Source organism: Chiloscyllium plagiosum, unplaced genomic scaffold (assembly GCF_037043375.1).
Source record: "Chiloscyllium plagiosum isolate Xiang-an unplaced genomic scaffold, Cpla_swu_hap1 HiC_scaffold_50, whole genome shotgun sequence".
In the NCBI taxonomy this organism is placed as follows: domain Eukaryota; kingdom Metazoa; phylum Chordata; class Chondrichthyes; order Orectolobiformes; family Hemiscylliidae; genus Chiloscyllium; species Chiloscyllium plagiosum.
The window spans coordinates 37,368,606-37,390,359 of record NW_028270188.1 but is presented as its reverse complement, the minus strand read 5'-3'; the positions used below and the strand labels follow the sequence as shown (position 1 = coordinate 37,390,359).

Here is a 21,754-nt window from a genome sequence, read left to right as displayed (position 1 = left end):
TGCAAATGGAACAGGGTGTCTCTCTCGTGCATATATGAATGTAACCTTTGATTTGAACAATAGATTAGGAGATTTGCCGTTGGAGTGTATATGTGAACAGGAAAAATATGAAGTCATCATCGTTCAACTAGACAACTGTGCGTTTCTGTCATGAGAGAGAATTGAATGATTTAGTTGAACCTGAGGGAAATATGGGAGGTACAACGCTGTGGAGACGGAGAGGTACATATATTAGTTAGGTAAATGAGGAGCTAGATGTTCAGAGGGAATCAGAATAAAAACAAACGAGCAACGAATGAGACAATTCTGGAATTCACTGCTTGTTGCGGTTTTTAATCAGACCCTCAGAAGACGTAAAATTGAATTATATGTGTAACTATAATGCCAAGATATGCATGGCGATGCGTGAATTCCCGTAAAATAGAATCAGAACGGGTCGGGCTTTCTTCTATAATTAGTAGTGCAGACAGCATCTACGGAAGTATTTTTTTCGTTTCTGAGCTGTAGACCTCATTGTTTGTATATTCCATGGCAGAAGATTAAACAATTGCCTTGAAATATACATATGTACAATGGAGGTGTTTCAGAAATTATATGGCGAAAGTAGGTTTAACTGCAATTGCAGCTGGTTTAGCTGCATCAGTGGACAGAAAGCAGAGGTAATCACACATCGTCATGTGCATTGCTTAAAATGACTAAGATAAATGGTGTGATATTGTTACTTTTATGTCGATTATCTCTTACACTGAGATACTTTGAAAATATATTGTCTTATGAGCTCTTCCGGCTGTTCATACTATATAAGTGCACCAACGTCTTCGAACAGAGTTCACCATACATGTTACAGCTGGCGATAAGTTGCAGAGAGCGATCAGCATGAACGATAAAGAGGTCAGTTCAAAAGTCTAATAACAGCAGAGAAGAAATTGTTCTTGAATCTGTTCTTCCGTGTATGCAAACGTATTCATATTCTGTCCGATGGAAGAGGATGGTAGAGAGGACGAAAAGAGGTGGGCAGTGTGGTTGATAATATCGGTTGCTTTCTGGAGGCAGTGAGAAGTGTAGATGGAATCAATGAATGGAAGGTTGATTTGCTGTATGAAATGGTGTAGATTCACAATTCTCTGGATTTTCTTTTATCTTGGGAAAAGCAGTTGCGTTGCCACACTGTGACGCATCCCAACCGGATGTTTTCTGTGCTTTCTTTATAAAACATTGAATGGAAACTCTATGGACATGCCGAATTCCCTTTGGCTACTGAAGAAGGAGAAGTGTTGCTTTTCTTTCTTGACTGTAACGCTAAAGTGAATGGACTAGGACAGTTTGCTGCTCATTATCTCTGCCGAAAACTTACGCTGTCGACCATCTCCACTTCAGCATATTTGATGCAGAGAGGGATGTGTTCTCGTACTCCAGCTGCAACCTAACCAAAGTCATATACCACTGGAGAATATCGTGGTTGTTCTTAAAAGTGATCTGAGGATTCCACTGAGCTGTCTTCTTAAAAGCACCTCTTTTGATGCAAATGCACTCACATGTTTAGTCGGAGGCTCTAAAACAAAGGATCTTCAATAATAACTAACTGAAGCAAAAAATGCAAAATTGTTGGTGCAAATCAGCAGGTATAACAGTATCTGTGTACACAAATAAAGAGAATACTCTGAGTCGAGGTAAGGTTTCCATAACTGGCAACTGCTAAGCAAAGGTGACAGTTGTTCTGAAGACCTTTTTGAGTGGTTTGGTTAGAATGATTAATCTACTGCGTGGGGACGGAGCCCAGAAGGAGGGAGAGAAAATGGCAGGCAGCCAAAGGGTCTATTTCGAGCGAGCCATAAAACAAAAACAGCTCGATATGCGGTAATGTGAAAAAGAAATGAAGAATTGAAAATGTGTTTATTTACTGAAGGCAAGCTACCTGCGGAAATGTTCTGGCCATGTAATGCTAAGTAATAGGCTGGCAAAAATGTATTCACACTCAGACTTTGGTGAACTCGATATTGAGTTCTAAGGGCTGTTAGTTGTCTTGTAATTATTGTACCTTGGAAAAACAACTGCTTGCAAAGCGACTCTCACAAGACGCTGCCTCAATTTTGCTTTCATTGGGCAGTTCCATTGAGGATGTTGTACAACCTTAATATCACTTTGAAATGTCAGCCTTGTAAAACACCTCAATTTTGTGTTGTGTTTTATGTGATAGAATTATTGGCTTTCATGCGATCAACCGTTAAAGTTGAAAGTCCCAAGGTAATTTCCATCTGAAAAGATACCATAGATTAGCATTCTAACTGTACTGGAATTTTGTGCTGCAAATATTACATTGTTATTAGCTGCGTATCAGCTGAAACTGAGGCAACGACTGTTCTTACACTGATGCTCGAACACAAAACTTGCATTTTGCCCTTACAACTGAAGCAAGCATATCAAGAATTAAATCATCTTGGGAAATTCTCAATAAGTGAAGGGAGCATTCTCTCTTGCAGAACCATCCCAGCTCATAATGGCATGTTGGTTATAATGTATTTTAGCATTATGATAAAATGTGATTAAATAGAATAGTAAAATCGCACATCAAATCTGTTCAGCCAAATAAATAATACAGAGTCAGGAGGCTGGAAGAACACAACAAGCCAGGAAGGATCAGGACGTGCAGAATTCGATGTTTCGGGTGTGAACCTTCAAGTCTGCGGGTGTGGGGAAGTTGCAGATCATGGAGGTGGAGGGGACAGCCTTTTGAAATGGGGAGATGTGAAGACAAGTAGAGGGTACGACCTTGTTGGTCAATGGGAGGAATTAATCCATTTGGTGGCAGGAAGAAATGGAAGGGATGGCGAAGGTATAGGGAGTCGGGAGATGAGAATAAGGCTATCTTAAATTGGATATCTTAATTTTGGACCCTCCAGGCTGTAAGCTGCCCAGGCGGAAGATGTCGTTCCTCCAACTTAATATGGTCACGTTGAGGCAATGGAGGAGGCCAAGGATGGTCATGTGGGAAACGGAGTAGTAATGGGAATTAAAATGGACGGTGTCTAGGAGGTTCTGTAGACGTTTGTGGTCCTGGATACAATTCTCACTCAACCGATCCCTATGTTACGTTCAGTTTCCCCGATGTAGAGATGCACCTGATGCAGTAAGCTAGGTTGGAAGAAAGGCAGGGGAATCTCTGTCTCACCTGGAAATACTTTTGCGGGGTACTGGATGGAGGTGAGAGGAGTGGTGTACGAACAGATTTTGAATCTTTTCCGGTTGCAGGGAAAGGTCTGTTGGGGTTCACGGGGTTTGGTTTGAAGAATGGCGCAAACCAAGAACTGTTGAAGGGAACAGTCGACGCAGAAGGCAAAAGAGGCGTGTCAAGTGAAAGCTGTCCTTCGTGATGAGGTCTATCTGGAGTGGGCGGGAGTGTTCCTTGATGGTGTGTTCTGTGCGGAGACTGATGGAGTGGGATATGAGGACAAGGGGGGAACTGATTTATTGCATTGGGAGTGGGACGTTAGAGCAGTGGAACGGGAAATCAGATGGTGTGGTGGAGCGTTATCTGAATTACAGGGGGAGGAAAAACGCTTTGGTCTGTCGGGGAAATTAAATTGACTCGACTCAACTATTAACAAGAGCAACCAAAATGAGCTTTAATAATTTTAACCTCTGCATTGCAGAGGGACCACATGCACTTGACAAAAATGCCTTGTTCAAGGGCCCTGAGCATAATACATATACTCGTCTTACACTATTTCTTATCACACTCTCAAAGACAAAGACCGTGAAGGTTTTAATTGTAGCTTATTTCCTCGAACCTGCGTGGGTCAGGCAACTGGCTATTGGCACTTTCCAAATCCTTCATGGTCCATGGTCTGTGGAAAAGCACTGCACACCCTTCTGGGCTGCAACTTCAACCGTTTGGGCTTGCAGAACGACCTGGTAAGCTGATCGTACGCCAATCCGCTCATCGTCTGACTCATCATCCATCCTGGGGACATTGCGAGCAGGGCCTGGATGACTTTCTCTCTTCGTGTGGCCGTTGTCATTGAGGGCTTCTTGCTTCAGTTGGTTGCAGGTACGATTTGCTATCGATGGTTTAGCAGACCCTGAGGTGGAGTCTGCTGGCTGGAACCATCGCCAGGTGGTTCTCGTAGGGGTGCTGCAGATCTTGGAGGGCAGTCATCAAGGTCAGGATCTTGAACAGACTTAAGAGACTGTACAGCATCGTTAGGTTATTTCCTGGGCATATCTGCGCGTGCACGAGTGTTTGTACGTGTATTTGATCTATCTTTTACTTGAGGCTTTCTTTCCCTGATATTAACCTCAGCCTTCTACATGTTATAAGCACTCAAATTCACAGATGCTATTTTTCCCTTCCTTTTCTCCTTAATTCTCTCTCCTCCAACCTCGAACTCAATTTCCAACTGTCTTTTACTAAAATATCCCCCCTCCAGCAAACCATATTCCTTGATCATGAATACTAACTGCTTTAGAGATTCTGGGCCATAATTATTTATCACGTAATAAACTTTTGGTTGACCATTCAAATTCCTCTCTGTACTCTCTTTTTGTTTGCTCTTGCCGGAGCCCATTTTCAGTGTGACTGAAAAAGCGTTCAGCTCTCTCTATTTCACTTACGGTACCATTATCTTTTTCCCTTTGACTTGCGTTTTACAGCCGATGGTCTCCTCTCGCATTGGGCGGGTCCGCCTCAAATCCTTGGTTTTCATAAACAACGAAACCACGTACCTGGTACGTTTTTGGAGACTCCAACTCAGTCAGTGTTAGTTCCAGTTCGAAAACCACCCTTAAACTTGCTGTCTCTCAAACACTCGAGAGACAGCAATCCTTTCTCTTTAGTTTTGTTCGAATACCGCTTAAGGGTTTACTGAACCGTTTTCCTGATTCATTTATTCGCTTAGAATGAGTCTCTATATAGGATTACTTAAGCCACGACTCTTACCCCGACCCGATTCAGTCCAGACCCCGGCACCGGGGCGATCCACAGATTCCCAGTCCTCTCACGCAGTGGGGCCAATTTAGCGTTCGAGATGAAGTAAAAGTCCTTCAAGGCGCTGCCGCCTGCACATCCTGGGAATCTTCAGAATCTTAAACCGTGATGGGGTGCTTGGCGAACCCCAAGTTTACCGTTGTTGAAATTAAATTGACTAGACTCAACTATTCACAAGAGCAACCAAAATGAGCTTTAATAATTTTAACTTCTGCATTGCAGAGGGACCACATGCACTTGACAAAAATGCCTTGTTCAAGGGCCCTGAGCCTAATTCATATACTCGTCTTATACTGTTTCTTATCACACTCTCAAAGACAAAGACTGTGAAGATTTTAGTTGTTATTCTTTTCATTCCCTTGCTGTGGACATACTATTCTTATATTTTTCTCCTGTTGAATGTTTACAAAGTTCCGCAGAGACAATGCGTCCCTCGACTGCAGACTTCTGCGATGTGTCAGAATGTTTTAAATTTAGTAAAGCATTGTTTTTCAAACGTTAGAGTAACTCGATATCAGAGTAAATGTTAATTTTGTTAATTTTCCATTACAGGTCGAAATAGGTGGACATCTGGGATGCTCGCGAATGTAATGCCTCCTCGTCCAAGCAAATGCAGTGGAGGTGCAGGAATTGGTAGAATTCTGACATGACCATTCTTGGCCTCCCAACGAACCACACCGCAAATTGAAGTAACCAATCCTCATTTTCCGATTGGGCAGCCAACTTCTCGGAGCAGACAACATCGAATTATCCAATCTCAAATAACCACCTTTCCCATACGTGGACTCCCTTCCCAGCGCCGCCTCCCATCCACTCCTCCCTGCCACCAACCAGATTCATTCCTCCCGTTGACAAAACAGTTCGTACCCTCCACATGACTTTACCTATCTCCACTTCACCACCTTATCCCTGCAACCCCCATTGTCTGCAGCTCCCCTGTACCTATTCGTAGTCCTGAAGATGCGTTAGAACTGGAAAAACGACTTCTACACATCGTGATGCTGTATGGCTGATTGTCTGTTTTTGATTCCAGCATAAAAAGTCTATTTTTATCTTCTCTGCCGCATATATAAGGCAACCAAAAGGAAGCTCACATTTTCTGGAGGAGCCCTGCAGCTCAGAATGATACAACACTTTCCATAGCCAATGTAGTACTTTGTAAATTCTCTGAGGTTTCCCACCTCACAATTCTTTGAGAGTAGGAGTTAGGATGTCACGTTAATATTGAACAGAGTATCGCTGAGACATCTTCTGCAATACTGTGTTCAGTTCTGCTTGCCCTGTTATTGAACAGGAGAGAGTTCAGATGAGATTGACAAAGATGCTGCTCTGTGGAAGGTTTGAGTTACATTGAAAAGCTGGATAGAATGGGATAATTCTCACTGGGATATACGAAGTGGACATATGAGCTTATAGAGACGTATAAAATCAAGAGGTATGTGGATAGAATTAATGTTGTGTTGTTTGCATTGACCTTCAAGACTCGGAACACGTTTTATCGTGAAAGGCTGATGATATAATAAAATGTGAGGCAATAGTTTCAACAGAGGGTGGTTTCAATGTTAAAGGAACATCCGAGAGATAAAATATTTATGGCTATACCAGTTCCTATGGGAAATAACGAGTATAAATGCATGAGAAGGGCTAAACCATAAAGTCCATTAGTGAACTATTGCAAGGGGTCGGTGAAATGTTACACTAATCATGATGATGTATCAAAGGGACTGTGGAATGTGGCTACACCAATTAGCGGAGTCAGGCTGAATCTCAAAGATCATTGAGACAGGATAAGATAGCAACAATCAGTGAAGGTAGACTCGCCTGCTGAAGATCAACGTTGGAACGACGTAATTGTAAATATTTAATCAGCAGTTAGCAGGGTCAGCATGTCAGGTTGCTGGAGACCATTATGGCAAAATGTGACCGCACTTACTGAATTAGTAGCTAGCAGGGTTAGCCTGAGATGAAAGACCATTTTGGTAAATGTGAGAGCAAATATCTATCATGACAGATTAGAATAAGATTAAGTTTATTCTAGTAAAGGTTATAATGGCAGTCGTAGAGAGGTGGGCGGCACGGTGGCACAGTGGTTAGCACTGCTGCCTCATTGCGCTAGAAACCTGGGTTCAATTCTCGCCACAAACGACTGAGTGGAGTTTACACATTCTCCCCGTGTCTGCTTGGCTTTCTTCCGGGTGCTCCTGTTTCCTCTCACATTCCAAAAATATGTGGGTGAGGAGAATTGGGAATGCTAAATTGTCCGTGGTGTTGCGTGACGGGTTAGGGGAATGGGTCTGGATGTGTTGCGGGTCAGTGTAGACTTGTTGGGCTGAAGGGCCTGTTTCCACACTGTAAATAATCTAATCTAATTTTGTAATCTAAAGAGAAATAACAGGAACTAAGCCTGTATATGTCTACTGAGATAACCCTAACTAACATCGTTGGACACGCTGATAAGATGGAAGGAAACATGATAAAAAAATGTATAAAGATCAACAGACCCCGAGGTTCGGGGACAATGAAGCGTTCGTTTGTTGGTTGTCACAGCTTTTGTTTGCAAATAAAATATTATCTTCTTGAAGAACACTGTTCGTCCCCTGGTAGTTCGCAACAATTCTCTACGACATTACGTTTACAAAAACACTTAGATATGTACATGAATAGGAATGTTTTGTGGGAATCTGGTTTGGGACAGGCAAGTCGGACGAGTTTAGTTTACAATTACTTTCGGCAAGCACTAGTTGCACAAAACTGTCTGTTTCCAAGCTGTATGAGTCTGCGATTCAATAACTCCATAGCTATCCTTCCAGACAGTGCATCCCAGACGTCCAGCACTCGAGTGGTAGGATCTTTTTTTTTCAAATCTTCTGACAATCTCCTGGGTTATTAAACCTGACTTGATCCTTCAACAAACGGCCACCTTTACTTTCTATCCATCAAGACTATCTCCCTCGGAATCGTTTGGACTTCTGTCACTAAGCCCCTCAAATGTTCAGAATTAAAGAGAACAATTTAAGATTACGCAGCCTCTCTTCATGGCTGAAACATCCCATCCCGTTAACAGCCTGTTGAATCTTAATTACACCCTTTTTAGTACAAACACGTCTTGTTCTATGAAGTTCTATCATGTTCTGCCAACCTATTTCACAACTGATGAAGGCCTGCATCCTGGTTGCCTTATCAAATAACTTGTTGATTTGTCCTGCCAACCTCAGAGATCCCTCTGTTCTGTATTTGTTGATATCACTGAAAGTGTTAGCAGAACTGCAGGCGTGAAACGACTTCCAATTGGAGGAACAGCCCCATTTAATATCTTCCACAGGTACGCTCCTAGAAATAAAATTTTGGCCATGAGGCCAGCTGGAGTGTTTGGACTTCCGCATGATGGCCTCGGTACTGCCATTTTGACAAACATGTGAGACCATATATTTTTTGATAAATTTTGGTGTTGACGTCCGATGATTTCCACAGAGTATCCATGAATTAAGCGTACGATCGTTTCTTTGTGTGGAATTACTTCCAGGGCGAGCGAAAACATGGTCATAGATGTGATTTGTGACATAGCAATGAGCCCAAATATGAATCTAGAGTGCGACAAAATATACACTTTTCACCTCTAACTCCAGCTACACACGTTTTAAAATTTGAATCAAAATTTAGTGTCCAGATTTTCAAAAATTGACTGTCAATTCTCAGAAACTCAGAATCTAGATTGAAATCATGATGCTTATAACAGTCAAATCTGAATTTGCTTCAGGGTGTGTGTGAATTCTGTATCATTTCAAGGGTCAGTGTTTTTGTTAGGATCTGTATCATTTTCAGTGTTTCTATTAACTTAGTGTTGGGTCCTGGTTTCAGAATCTGGATCACTGTAAAGATTTATGCAAGTTACAAAATTTCTATCAGTTTCAGGGTCTGTCTTAGCGTCACTGTTTTATTGATTTCAATTATTTTTGGACTCTGCATCAGATTTTCCCGGGCTCTATTCGTTTCACGGTCCGTATGAGAATTACATTCTGAATTAGATTCAGGGATTGCATTTAATTACACTTCGAAAAGAAGGAACTTATGTCAGTATGGCTTTGTGCAGGGAAGCTGGTGTCTTAAACATTTGGTTCAGCTTATGCGGAAGAGACACAAGTGTTTGGTAAGTGTGCAGCTACAGATATTATCCACATAAACTTTCCTAAAATTTGTGACGCTGTTTGTCATGATTGGGCGGTCTAGAATGTTAAGTCACTCGGGATCCATGGAACGTTTGTATGATTAAAACAAAATTAACTTAATCATCGAAGAAAGATAAGAATATTGGTGGATTTTTGCATAATGGCGAACCCTACCAAATGCTCTAGCGAAATATAGATATTGGATGGAACACTGTCAAATGGTGGTTAATCTGTTAATATATTAAATGATGGATCTTGAAGTGGACTAGAAGAAGTCTGTATAAATTAAACACAGAACCATTAGAAGTATTGAAATACAGAAGGATGTTGGGGTCCAGAAGTGTAAATACTTCAGAGTGGTAACGCAACTGGACAAGGTGGTAAAGGAAACATGCTTGCCTTCATTGGTGGTTGCATAGAGTATAAATGTTGGAAAGCTGGCAGCCGGATGAAACTTCCGTTCGGCTACATTTGTCTTGCGGGCTTCTGGTCCCGGTACGAGGAAGGATATGGACCTTGGAAAGTTTACTAAGGTGGTTTCAGGGATTCTGTTGGATTGAACTCTATCACATTTCAGAAGATTTGGGACAATCCGAGATTGTTTTCGCTAGAGCATTGGAAGTTGAGGGCCAATCTGAGAGAAGTACATAATATTATGCAAGACATTGATCGAATGGGTAGTCAAAACCGTTCCCCAGGATGGAAGTATCAAATGGTAAGGGTCGTAGATTTGAGGTAAAGGCCCGGGGTGAAGATGCGAAAGGAGATGCGTGGGGTAGTGTATTTTTCACGCAGATGTTAGCTGCCTCAAATGCACGACCAGATTGCTTGAGAGAAGCAAATGAGGTAACAACAGTTAAGTGAGGACTGGATACAAACCTGAAGAGGCAGGGAATAGGGGAATGTTGATCATATGATTCAAGACTAGATTTTTTTTACAATGGCAGCATGGTTGACACAGACAAGTTGGGTCTGTTGGTCTTCAATGTTATGTAAGAATCAGGGGCTTTATCAGAATCAATGCAAGCATCACCTTAACGTTCATTATTCGTGTCAGGACTTTCATTTATCCCAGACCTGTGCGAGTTACAGGGTCTGGGTTAGGTTCATGATTTTGCATTGGATTTTGGCATATATGTGTTCTGGATCTGTCTTGATTTCATGGGTTTAATCATTTTCAGCGTCTCTACTACTTTCTGAACACGTATTAGGTTTAAAAGACTCGCAATATTTTTCACAGACTGTAAAATTCCAGCACCTGCCATGGGATGAGTCAGTATTCCATTCTGTGTCTGCAATACCTTCACAGCTGCAACTTTTAGGAATCATTATCATACTTCTTTTTACCGATTTGCAAAGCAATTTGGTGGTAAGACAAAGCAAACACACGAGCTTGGTGTATGAAGGTAATAATTCATTATGGTTAATCATCTGTCAGATCAGCAAAGTATTGGAGACGATTTTGAGAGGATTTATGATAACTTGGAAAACCATATTTGGTTCGAGGTCGCCAGTTTGAATTTGGGAGGTGCACGTCATGCCTCAAAAGCCTGACTGAATACTTTGATAATGTAAAAAACAATGATTATGGTGGAACAGTGGATGTGGCGAACATAAATTTTAGCAAGTCATTTGCGAAGTTTCCACATGGTATGCTTATTTAGACAGTAATGAGGCATGAGCTTCAGTGAAGTCAGGCAGCATGTTTACAGATTGGCTCACTCAAAGACGGCAGAGGTTGGTGTGGATGGAATACGTTCAGACTAAGACTCGGTGACCAGCGGTGTTCCGCAGGGAGAAATTCTGGAACTTCTGCTCTTTGTGATATTTAGGAAACATTTGGATAAGGAAGTGGAAGGGTGGGTTAGTAATTTTCCTGTTGACACGAAGTTTTCTGGAGTTGTGTACAGTGTGAAGTTTTACTCTCGGTTCCAGCGGGTTATTAGCTGAATGCTGATAACAGGCAGAAGATTTTCAACCTGAAAAATTGCGAAGTGTTTCACTTTGGATGTTCTAATTTGAATGCAAAGACAGGATTAAAGACAGAATGCTTGCGGTGAGGAGGGGCAGAGGGATCTTAGGGCCTTAGCCCACAGATGCCTTAAATTACCACTCAAGTCAACATTATTGTTGATAAGGCATATGATGTTTTGGCTTTTATGAGCGGTGGGCTTGTGTTGAAGAGCTGCGAGTTTATGCTGCAGCTCTATGGAGCCCCGGTGAGACTATGCTTGGACTATTGTTTTCAATTCTGTCCGCCTTAATACAGGAAAAATGTGGAAACTTGAGTAAGAAAGTGCAGAGACGTTTTACGAGTTTGTTCTGGGACTGGAGGGCAGGTCTTATGGAGAAAGTTAAAGGATCTAGGGCTGTTTTCATTGGAGTGAAGAAGGATATGTAATGTCTTCATAGAGGTATACAAGATGATGAGGCACATTGACAGAGGGGATAGACAGACACCTGACTATGGTGGAAATATCTACTGGAAGGGGATATAAATTTAAGGTGATTGGAGGAAGATTTATGGGAGATGTCGGAGGTCAACGTTTTGTTTCACAGAGAGTGGTGGCTGCCTGGAATGCACTGTCAGCAGTGGCAGTCGGATTAGATACATTTAGGGCATTTAAGCAACTCTTGGATAGGTACATAGAAGATAGTACAATGAAACATACTAATTTAGTCTAAACTCAGACGAGGATTAAAGCTCGCTACAACAATGTGGGGCTAAAGACCATGACTATTGTCTACCGTTTTAAGTTCGACAACAGACATTAGCGACTCTGTGTGCCATCTAGAGATTGACTTGGTGGACATGTTCAGTGAATCATTACAGTTGAGAGGAGACATCTTAGAAAATGCATTATTAAAACGAAACAATCAGAACTTTTATTCGCCAATGCTCAGTGCTTTATATATTTTCATGTGAAGGTTGAAGGTTCAACGAGTTAACATTTCGTTTATAATAATAAATCAAACAAGCCAGGGTTGTGAATATATATGCAATAAATGAAGAATGAAAAGTAAAGTGCCGATCTCAGAAATTACCCTGTAGAAAATGGGCATTGCGTGGGGGTGCAGAAATGTACACCATGAAGTTGGGTGTGGCCTTGTTCAATAAGATTGCTTGCATTCAACACCAGAGAGCTAAAATAGAGTTGATGGGAAACATATAGATTAAAAAATCGAAACAATCCATATCAAAGCCAAAAAGGCCTCATGATGCACAATGTCAGGATGGAAAAAACATACACCAAACCAACTCTGCAGCCTTGCACATCTTTGCATTCCAAGTGTCTATCTAAATATATGCTTCTCAATTGAATTTCTCAAACTTTGAAAACGTTATAGAAAAAGGGATTTCACTGTACTTTCGTCATATGTTTGCTTACATTATTCAGTATAACAATTATAGTTATAAAAATAGCATTTGGAATCATTTGAGACACCAAATGTCCCCGCGGTCATGCTTGTCTGCTAATTAAATGCTCATGACTGTCATTCTTCAGATTGCTGGAGGACGCAATTCAAACCAGAAAGCATTGGAAATACCGAGCAGTTCTGAAAGTGCATTAGGGTGGGAAAGGGAATTACTGTTTTGCTTTGGATATGCTTCCTCTTCCTAAACTTGATAGTAATGATTTGCGGAATCCAGCATATTTTTCCGTCAGTTCAATACAGAGAGATTGTCACGAGGGTGCAGGCGACTTCACTCAGAAAGTGCATCAATCAATGGACAACATAAGAAAAATATACTATACCATATTAGCTATCATTGGTGTTCCAAGTAAGTGATTGTAAACTTTTCCAATGTTATAGATCTGAGGCTTCTTTTCTCCCAGTTGGTTGTACAATTGATTTACAGTACACATTCATGCCAACAGCGAATGTTCAGTTCCATGAAACTTGCCAAGTTGGTCCTTATTCTCAAGTTCTCCCCTTGACTGACGTTTAGTACTATTAGGCTGAAGCAACCACTTGTGATCTTTGAATGCAATGGTGTAAGGTCTTTTGAGATTTTGGTGATGTTCATGACTTACGTGTGAGGGATCTCCATGCAGATTTCACTCTTTCACCACGGTATTAGACATGTTTCTCCGGTTATGAATTATTATTCAAACTTTTAAGTTCAAATGGTAATTTCTGTAATTCAGAAGACTTGATTGGCTTCTGAGTATTCATTCCATTGGGTGATCGATAGTTAGACATGTATTTGCAGATCAGGCCGTCGAGTAATTCGTAAAAAATGTCTACACTTTCCGATTTCGGGTATTTATAATCTTACCAAATGGTTAATTCTGTTCCATGTTATGAATGGTGGATCATTTTGCAGAATGGTCTACTCTCTGTTCGTCCGTTTAGATTTCTGCTCAGCTAAGCTTATCACTTCATAAATCAATGTGCAATAACCTAGAACACAAAGAGGAGCGATGCCCAATGGAAATTTGATGTCAAAACAAAAGGACACCAGTAACACCAACATAAAATAATCTCATGGACACACTGAACAGGTCTGGCTGCATCTGTATTAAGGTTAATCAAGAAAAAAGCCATTGAAAAGCAGACATAATGTTGTGGACATGGGAAATCAACATGAAGGAGATGCAACAAAACCACGCAAAATAGAAAACGTCAGAAAAGCACCGCAAGTCTTGCAGAATCTGTACAGACAAATCACAGTTAAGATTTCTGATTCAGTAACACTGACTCAGAACTAATCTAAGGAGAGTGTGTGCTCCTTCTCCTAACCTAGCATGACTTCACACCCTCAGACCTATCTAGCGCCCCAAAGTGGATCTTTCCCACATAAGTGGCAGTGCTTGCCTGTCAACCTCCTCCCTCATCTTGCATCTATCTATATTACAGCTTTGAGTACTGAATATTGTGTTTTACAATTTAAGAATATGAATTCAGGCCTGCATTCTTCTCGCATATCAGTAGAAATCCCCTCACATTTTTTCGCTGCCTCTTTCGGCAACATCTCCATGCAATGTATGAATTGAATCCATACAGTTTGGAAACAGACCATTTCAATTCCAATCCGTTTTTTTTGCAGTAAACCTGGTGGCAATTGCGATCCTATCCCGGGGAAGGTGCGGCCTCTCAGCCTGCACCACTCGCTACTTGGTAGCTATGGCAGCAGCCGATCTTATGGTCATCATTGCAGAAGTAGTGCTGAGGCAATTCAGGTATTATTATTTCCCATTATGTTTTCTCGACATCACTCCAGTGTGCAGTGTGACCTATTTCTTGGCTCGTGCAGCTGCCGATTGTTCCGTCTGGTATACTGTGACTTTTACGTTTGATCGATTTGTCCTCATTTGTTGCCAGAATCTGAAAACAAAATGTTGCACCAGCAAAACTGCAGGCTTGGTTTTAGCTACAACCAGCCTTCTGCTTTGTTCCAAAAACGTTCCATTCTACTTTGCATATGAACCTGGAATTATCATTGACAACGTACCATGGTATTGTCACACGAAACCAAGCTATTACTCTGATCCTGCATGGTTGGGATTTGACTGGCTCGATACAGTTTTAACGCCATTGCTCCCATTCACTTTAATTCTCCTGCTTAACGCTCTTACAGTCCGATACATTTTAATGTCTAGTCGAGTGCGCAAGTGTTTGAAGGGTCACAGCAAGGGAAGAGACATAGAAATGGAAAGCCGAAAGAAATCAGCAATTTTACTGTTTACTATATCGGGAAGTTTTATACTTCTATGGCTAAACCGTGTTATATATTTCATATGCTACAGAATTACAGGAACTCATCTCTTGAATTACAACAGTTCATCGTATGACTTTGGGGAAATTGGATTGATGCTGAGAAATTTAAGTTGCAGCACAAATACAGTAATTTATGGAGTGACCCAGGCTATGTTCAGGGAACAGCTCAAGATTGCAGTGAAGTATCCATATACAACAATAATTCAATTTCTCACTGAACAGCACAATTCAAATTAGTGGAAACGTGGTTCATAATTACGACGTGCTTCGTAGTGCAGCAATACCGTAGAAAGTTGAATGGTGGAAAGGTATGAGTGACGAAATTTCTACATCCTAAACTTATACACTTGAGGGTGAACAATATGTCTATCCTCAACACACAGCAACGCCGTCGAGGTTTTGCGTGTGTGTTGCCCTTCCTTTGTACTCAGCTTGCAACAGCCTCAGGGGTCTGAAGAATTTACCTTCAGTCTGTTTCACACTTTCTCCTCCCTGTGCTCTGATATCGTCGACTTGAAAGCCTTTGTTACCACACCAAATCTTTGCAACGCTCAAAGTCTTGCAATATTTTAAAAAAGTGAAATATTGCCAGCCATCATCCGACATTTCAGATCTTGCTAAACTCTCCATCTCTGTATAGCTGACATTTCGAAAATGGAATCCACATTTACGTCCTCCAGCACTGACAACCTCCCCTCCAATATCCCCGACAGTTTCCTGTTTCATTTAAAATCTTCAAGTAATGCAAATCTTTCAGTTTCTTAGTCGTGTCCATCTCTTAACAATATATGTCGCAGTAACAATGAGAAATCCCTGCAAAAAATGGATTTCAGGGACATTGCAACATCAAAAGACACACACAGACTCTAACACCAGAAAAAATATTGCCACGATCTGCAGATTCTCCAGGCTTGGTTATCATCTCCAGACCTTGTGGTGGCCCACAAATTCTGTAGTCTCATCGACTCTCAATATCCTTCACTATCTGTCTTACTCTTTCAGAATCTGTACCCTTTCCAATCAATCTCATCTCTTCCAGCTCACTTTCGCCTCCATTTCTGTAAAACCACGATGGATTTCTCTGTATCTCTCTACATTTCTGAAAGCTCATTCTGTTCCGAAAACACTCGCTGTTTCTTTGTTGCATGCTCCAGTCGCTACACTCAGTTTGCTGACTGTCATCTTTTACGGCTCTGCAACCCTGAGTCTCACTGTGTCATACATTGCAATCAACCAACCTTCCTTTTTTTCATCTTCTAAAAAAGTGCCCATCCTCATTCCATATGAAACCTTACATGGACATAACAATGTTCCCATTCAATGTAATCGTCTCCTAAGTTTCTCCAACTTTCCTCCTCTTTGTAACCTCCGCCGACAATGCAACCCACCTTCTATCTTTGATATAACTCATCCCTTCAACATCACATTTCTTTCAACTATGCCGGATCCTTAATGGTCTTGACTTACCTCGACACCGTTAGTTTTTGAGTCCTTTAATGCTTAGTATATTCACAATTGGTGGACATATGAGCTCAGGTACCTAAGAAGTTCCTTCCGAAAAGTATCAGCGAGTCACAGATCCACAAAACACAGAAACAGCACTTTGAATGCTTCTCATCCTGACCGCAGGGTGGGGGAGATTGAGAAAAATGAAGCAGGGAATAACCTTCAAATCACTTAGAGCTGTCAACTTCTTAAGAATCTGCATCGTGAACTAATATCCTTCTTTATCTGGATTATAGAGGCCAAAGACCTTCAACACTGTAAGATAAAATGGACAATTAGGTCTGCACTGATGGAATGCAAATACGACACGACTCGAATGCAATTCTCAGCCCTTGGCACTGCAAATAACGCTCTAAATACTTCTTCAATGTTGCAAGGTTTTTTGCCCCCAGCAGCCATACAAGCATTAAATTAGTTGCCCACCACCCTTCAAATGAAATTGTATTTCCTCAAATCTTCTATAAACTCGCAACAGCTTTCGTTAAATTTATGCACCTCTGTCATTAATCCTTTGGCAGAAATATTTCGTCATCTCCACGCTATCTTTACATCTCCAAATTTTCTTCACCACAATAGTGCCCCTTTTCATTGTTGCCTGTTCTGGTGTGAACCATAAACAGTGTTTCCATTTTCACTTAACAACTGGAACTATCCATCCCGGGTATAATTTTTCAAAATATCCTTTACGTCGTCTCCAGTGCACTCACATACATCCTGCAACATAGATTCTGGGACTGCACATAATATTCTAATTATGGCCTAACTAACATTTTCTACATTTGCGGAATTGCCTCTCGGCTCTTAAACTCTCTATTAAAGGATAGACCTCCATCTGTCTTCTTACCTGATACATTAAGAAAATTATATGCATGCATATCAGAGTCTGTCGGCTCTTTCATGCGAGCCATGTTCCGACCCGTCATGATGTATTCCCTGGTCATTTTGTCCTGCCCAAGCACACCATCCAACATTGAAAGAGATTCTTCGTGCTGACTGATCGGTGATGCTGAGGGAAGACGGACCTTTATGGATGAAGTTATTTTGATTTGATGGAATTTAACTGACACTACAAGAGATGTCGCCTGACTCTCGTTTCAGAGCATCAGTGCACATTACCAAACGAAATATTAAAAACTGTAAATGACATTAAACCGAAAGTGACATCGATATCTTTGCACACCTTACAGGAGGTACTGGAATAAACAATGTAATTACAATGTAATAGACGAGAACAAACCCACTCAAAATATGTCAAATGAATACCTTAGACAGTTAGTTTTCTAATCTTGAAGTCAAGTACCGGGCGTTGCGTTGACATGAAATTTGATTGTGCAAAACAATCAAGCATGAAGGAAAATACGCGCTATTCATGTCCTACCTTTAACGCAAAGACAAAACCAGAGGAAACAAAATGGATTGGATTATCGACTGAAATATTTTACAAAATACTAAACAGCTGTTAAATATCTGCTCCAGTATAGTAACATTCCTCTGCAATGGCACAGTCAGTAAAACAGATCGCATCAATTATATCTCTAGCAACATTGTGAGAGCCCTAGCTTTTAGCTGGTCGAAACAGAGCTTCCACTTCCAGCGTCAAGTGCCCAGTGCTGCGACTGGAAGCTAACCTAAAGATCCTGAAGATCGCGAAGCATGGACTAATGCATTCAGCTTACTTTAGTTGTTCCAGTTTTGAAAAGGATAAAGAACCAAACACTCACAGGTTGCTGAATTAATTGACTTAATCAACTACGCTTCATTAAGAAACATACAGCGCTTAAAGCCATAGTACATCTATGCTCCCTTCGTTGAAAACAAAGATTGCTTCACTTTCTAAGCAAAATCGGTCTACCATTTTTAGAACCTGACAATACATGCACATTATATTGACGGTAGGCATGCGAGTTTTACCTACTACAGTCCATGTCAATCCATTGTATCTAACACCCCTGAATATCAACGTCTATGTTCATCAACATTACGACAATGCGTTGGCAAGTTTGTTCTCTCAACCTGCCGTTTGTATAATTTTCAAATTGTATGCTAACAATTGTAAGCTCCAAGTTTATATCATTGTATGTTTACCTTTTCTTTCACCAAAACGTTAAGAGATAGAATCAGTCATAAATCAGTAATTGTCTCCCACACAATACTGGCAAAGTAAATTTTGAAATGTTGAAACATCTACACAAAATTCAAGATGTCCCTCTCAATTGTAGAATATTTCTCTTAATGATGATTTATTTTTCCTCAAAAAATATCCAGTAGGTGTAGCTTCTCATCATCCTCATTCCAGGTATCGCCATGACACCAATATCACTCATGTGAATAGCAAATTTGAATGGCTTTGCGCAATTAAGTGTGGCGAACACTGGGTCAATGTTAACTGTAGCTTTCACAGCTTTGAATGCATTATCACATTCATCACTTCTTCAAACCGTCGGTCGGTAGAACAACCAGACAGCTAATCTTCAGTCCAAACTTCGGATATTAAATCAGTCGTTCCCAGAAATCGTGGTATTTTCCGCTTCATCAATGATCCTGGAAACTCTCCAGTTATGTTTCTTCTCACATCCCGTGGTGTCATATATCCATGTCCAACTATATAGTCCAGGGAGGTAACCTGGACTTGTTCTGACTCATTCCTCAGCATCTTTATAACCAGACACACCTCCCAAAATCAATGTACCAATTCCGATTGATGCTCCAGTTAATTATTACACGTGTGACTGAAAATTGCCAGATCGTTGATGCACACCACACCACACATCTGCGTAATCCTGAAATGACATTACTGGTCATGTTTGAAATGTAGCTGACGCATTTTTACTTTAAAACGCATATCTTTGAACGCCATTCCATGTCATGAATACTGCTCTTCTCGCCATGAATTCCATAAAGTTCAACATTATTTTAGCAAAATATCCTCCGAATTCCATGTCTCCTTATCTCACACTTTCAAAGATTGATTATAATAGCACTTTTCAAAAAATGCTTATTTATTTGATGCCCGTGAGTAAGCATTGCTTACGAAAGTAAAATCTGGAAAGAGATCTGTCACTTTATTCTCACCAGTTTTCTTGATAAGTTCGCATATTCTCCAGCAGTTTTTTAACTTTCAATGTACTGTTCTTTGCGAATTTAATAAAACTCTGCAATTAATCCTGTTTTCCAGCATTTGTCTTCCCAGTGTATTTTTCTATGATCTGGAAGAACCGGTGTTAGGCTGTGTCGGACAAAGTTAGAAACCACACAACACCGAAAGGTAATGTTTTCGCAAAAACCTGTCGGACTCTCACCTGCTTTTCTTCAAAACATTCAATGCTTCAATTTCATGTGGCTATGTTATTACAGTGAAAACACTCGAGATATCTTACCACCCATTGGGCCTCATAGTTTTCTTTTACCCAATTTTCAGCTTGTCTTCAATGAGATTGGCTTTTCCTTTAAGACCTGAGGATTTCTCTTTTCACCAATTTATATTCCCCAAAATTGGTGCTGGAACACCAAATGTATTTATGATCCAGCTCCTTATCATATTCCAGTTCAATTGCAAATCTTAAAGCCTTAATTGTCTGCTCTTCACAAGAGGTTTAATTGCTTCAAAAACTGATTTTTTTAACTGCTTCAAAATAAGTGCCGAAAAGCGTCAAATGCTTGGTCGATTTTTAATGCCTTTATAAATGCATTGCGTTGTTTGCTTCTTTTAAATTCCATTTAACTGATTTCCTTCTTAGATGCCTAAAACTCATGCTGTGTCAGAGAACTCTCCACCACACATTCAACAAAAACTGACCCATGTAAAAAAACTTGAACTATATTATTCCCACTCAATATTGGTAAAGGTAGAGAGCCCACAACAACTACTCTGTTACAAGCATTCCTTTGAAAATCATCTTTGCTATCCTCTCCTCTACATCCCTGGAACAATTCAGAGGTCAGTAGAAACCTCACAACAGGTGACCTGATCTTTCCTGATTCTAAACTGAGCCCATTCTACCTCAGTGGGCGAGTTTTCAAACATTTTCTCAGCTGCTACAATACTACACTTGATTAACATGGCAAACTTTATCGTTTATCATCGTCTCTGTTATTCTGGTAACATTTAATTCCTGGATTCTGCAACAGCGAATCCTGTCCCTCCTCGAGCCATGTCTATGAATTGGTCACAAATTCGAAATGCCAGGTCCCAACCCATGTTCATGCACCCTAATCTGGATGCTGCTGGAATTAACACAACATCCTGCAACACATTTACACAACATCCTGCAAACCTGTCTTTGACCTCACTACTCTCAACCTTCTGTAAAATGGAACTACAATTGAAGTGTCCATCTCCCTGTTGCAATAGTTTAATCTCCCTGAATTTAGCTGGAATGGCCATGCTGAACTACCCATGGTTTCAGGGATGTGTAAATTGGATGACTCAGCCATGCAAAGTGCAGGGTTACAGGTATAGACAGCGGGAGGTGTTGGTGGATGCATTTGTTTGTATGAAAGGCCCGTTTCCAATGCAACACCTTGCCTTCATCCTTCAGCTAAGGGAACCCGCTTTTATTTTATTTATCTGATTCATGGCCTTTATAGATCCATAAATGGATTAGGTCCCTCACTCAAATTTCTATGCTCTGAAGTAAAGAAACCGAGATTATTCTGCCAATTTAATTAGGCTTCATACAAAGTATAATCTACACACAAACAAAAACAGACTCATCCACAAACTGGTACATACTCACACACTCACGCAGACCCTCCCTCATATGTACGTTCTCTCTTAGACACATATATATATATATACACACACACACACACAGGCAGATACACACACACACACACACAAAATCTTGCAGTCTTATACTCCATCACTGTCACGCAAAGACGCTATCTGGCATGCATACAAACGCTACCACACACATTTTCTCACTTTTTCTCTCCCTCATATACATGCACACACACACACACACATACACACACACATGTAAGTCGATGGGATGAATTGCATTTGCAGAAACCATTCAACTTTGTTGAAAATGCATAAAATCCGCATGCAGTCAGGTTCATTTTTTATAAGCCATGAGGCATTTTATAAAATCCTACGTTAGAAATAGAACTAGTCAGGCTCAAGATTGTAATATATGCACACTCTGACCACACACCTTTCATATATTTTCTGAAATAAGGTGTGGTCTTCCTTTTATGAAACTTTAAGTATTCTCTGGCATATGGCTTGAAAGAGGTTCTGGGATTCATATATGGATTAATTGAAACCTGCAGTCCATTCGAAAATATGAAAGACTGAAGAGCAATCCAGGTTAGTTCAATATATTGCATCAGTGTATGATATTATTGATATTTTGCTAAAACTTCTGTATCC

At 40.6% G+C, this 21,754-nt stretch overlaps 1 protein-coding gene across 1 annotated transcript; it reads left to right on the top strand.

The window, feature by feature from the left end:
• The first annotated feature begins 12,873 nt into the window (after positions 1-12,873).
• LOC148135273 (putative G protein-coupled receptor 139) lies at positions 12,874-15,111 on the top strand. Its single transcript, XM_087985094.1, has 2 exons — positions 12,874-12,934; positions 14,204-15,111. Exons 1-2 carry the CDS (start codon positions 12,880-12,882, stop codon positions 15,109-15,111), a joined length of 963 nt encoding a protein of 320 aa, XP_087841220.1. The 5' UTR covers positions 12,874-12,879.
• Positions 15,112-21,754: the final 6,643 nt, after the last annotated feature.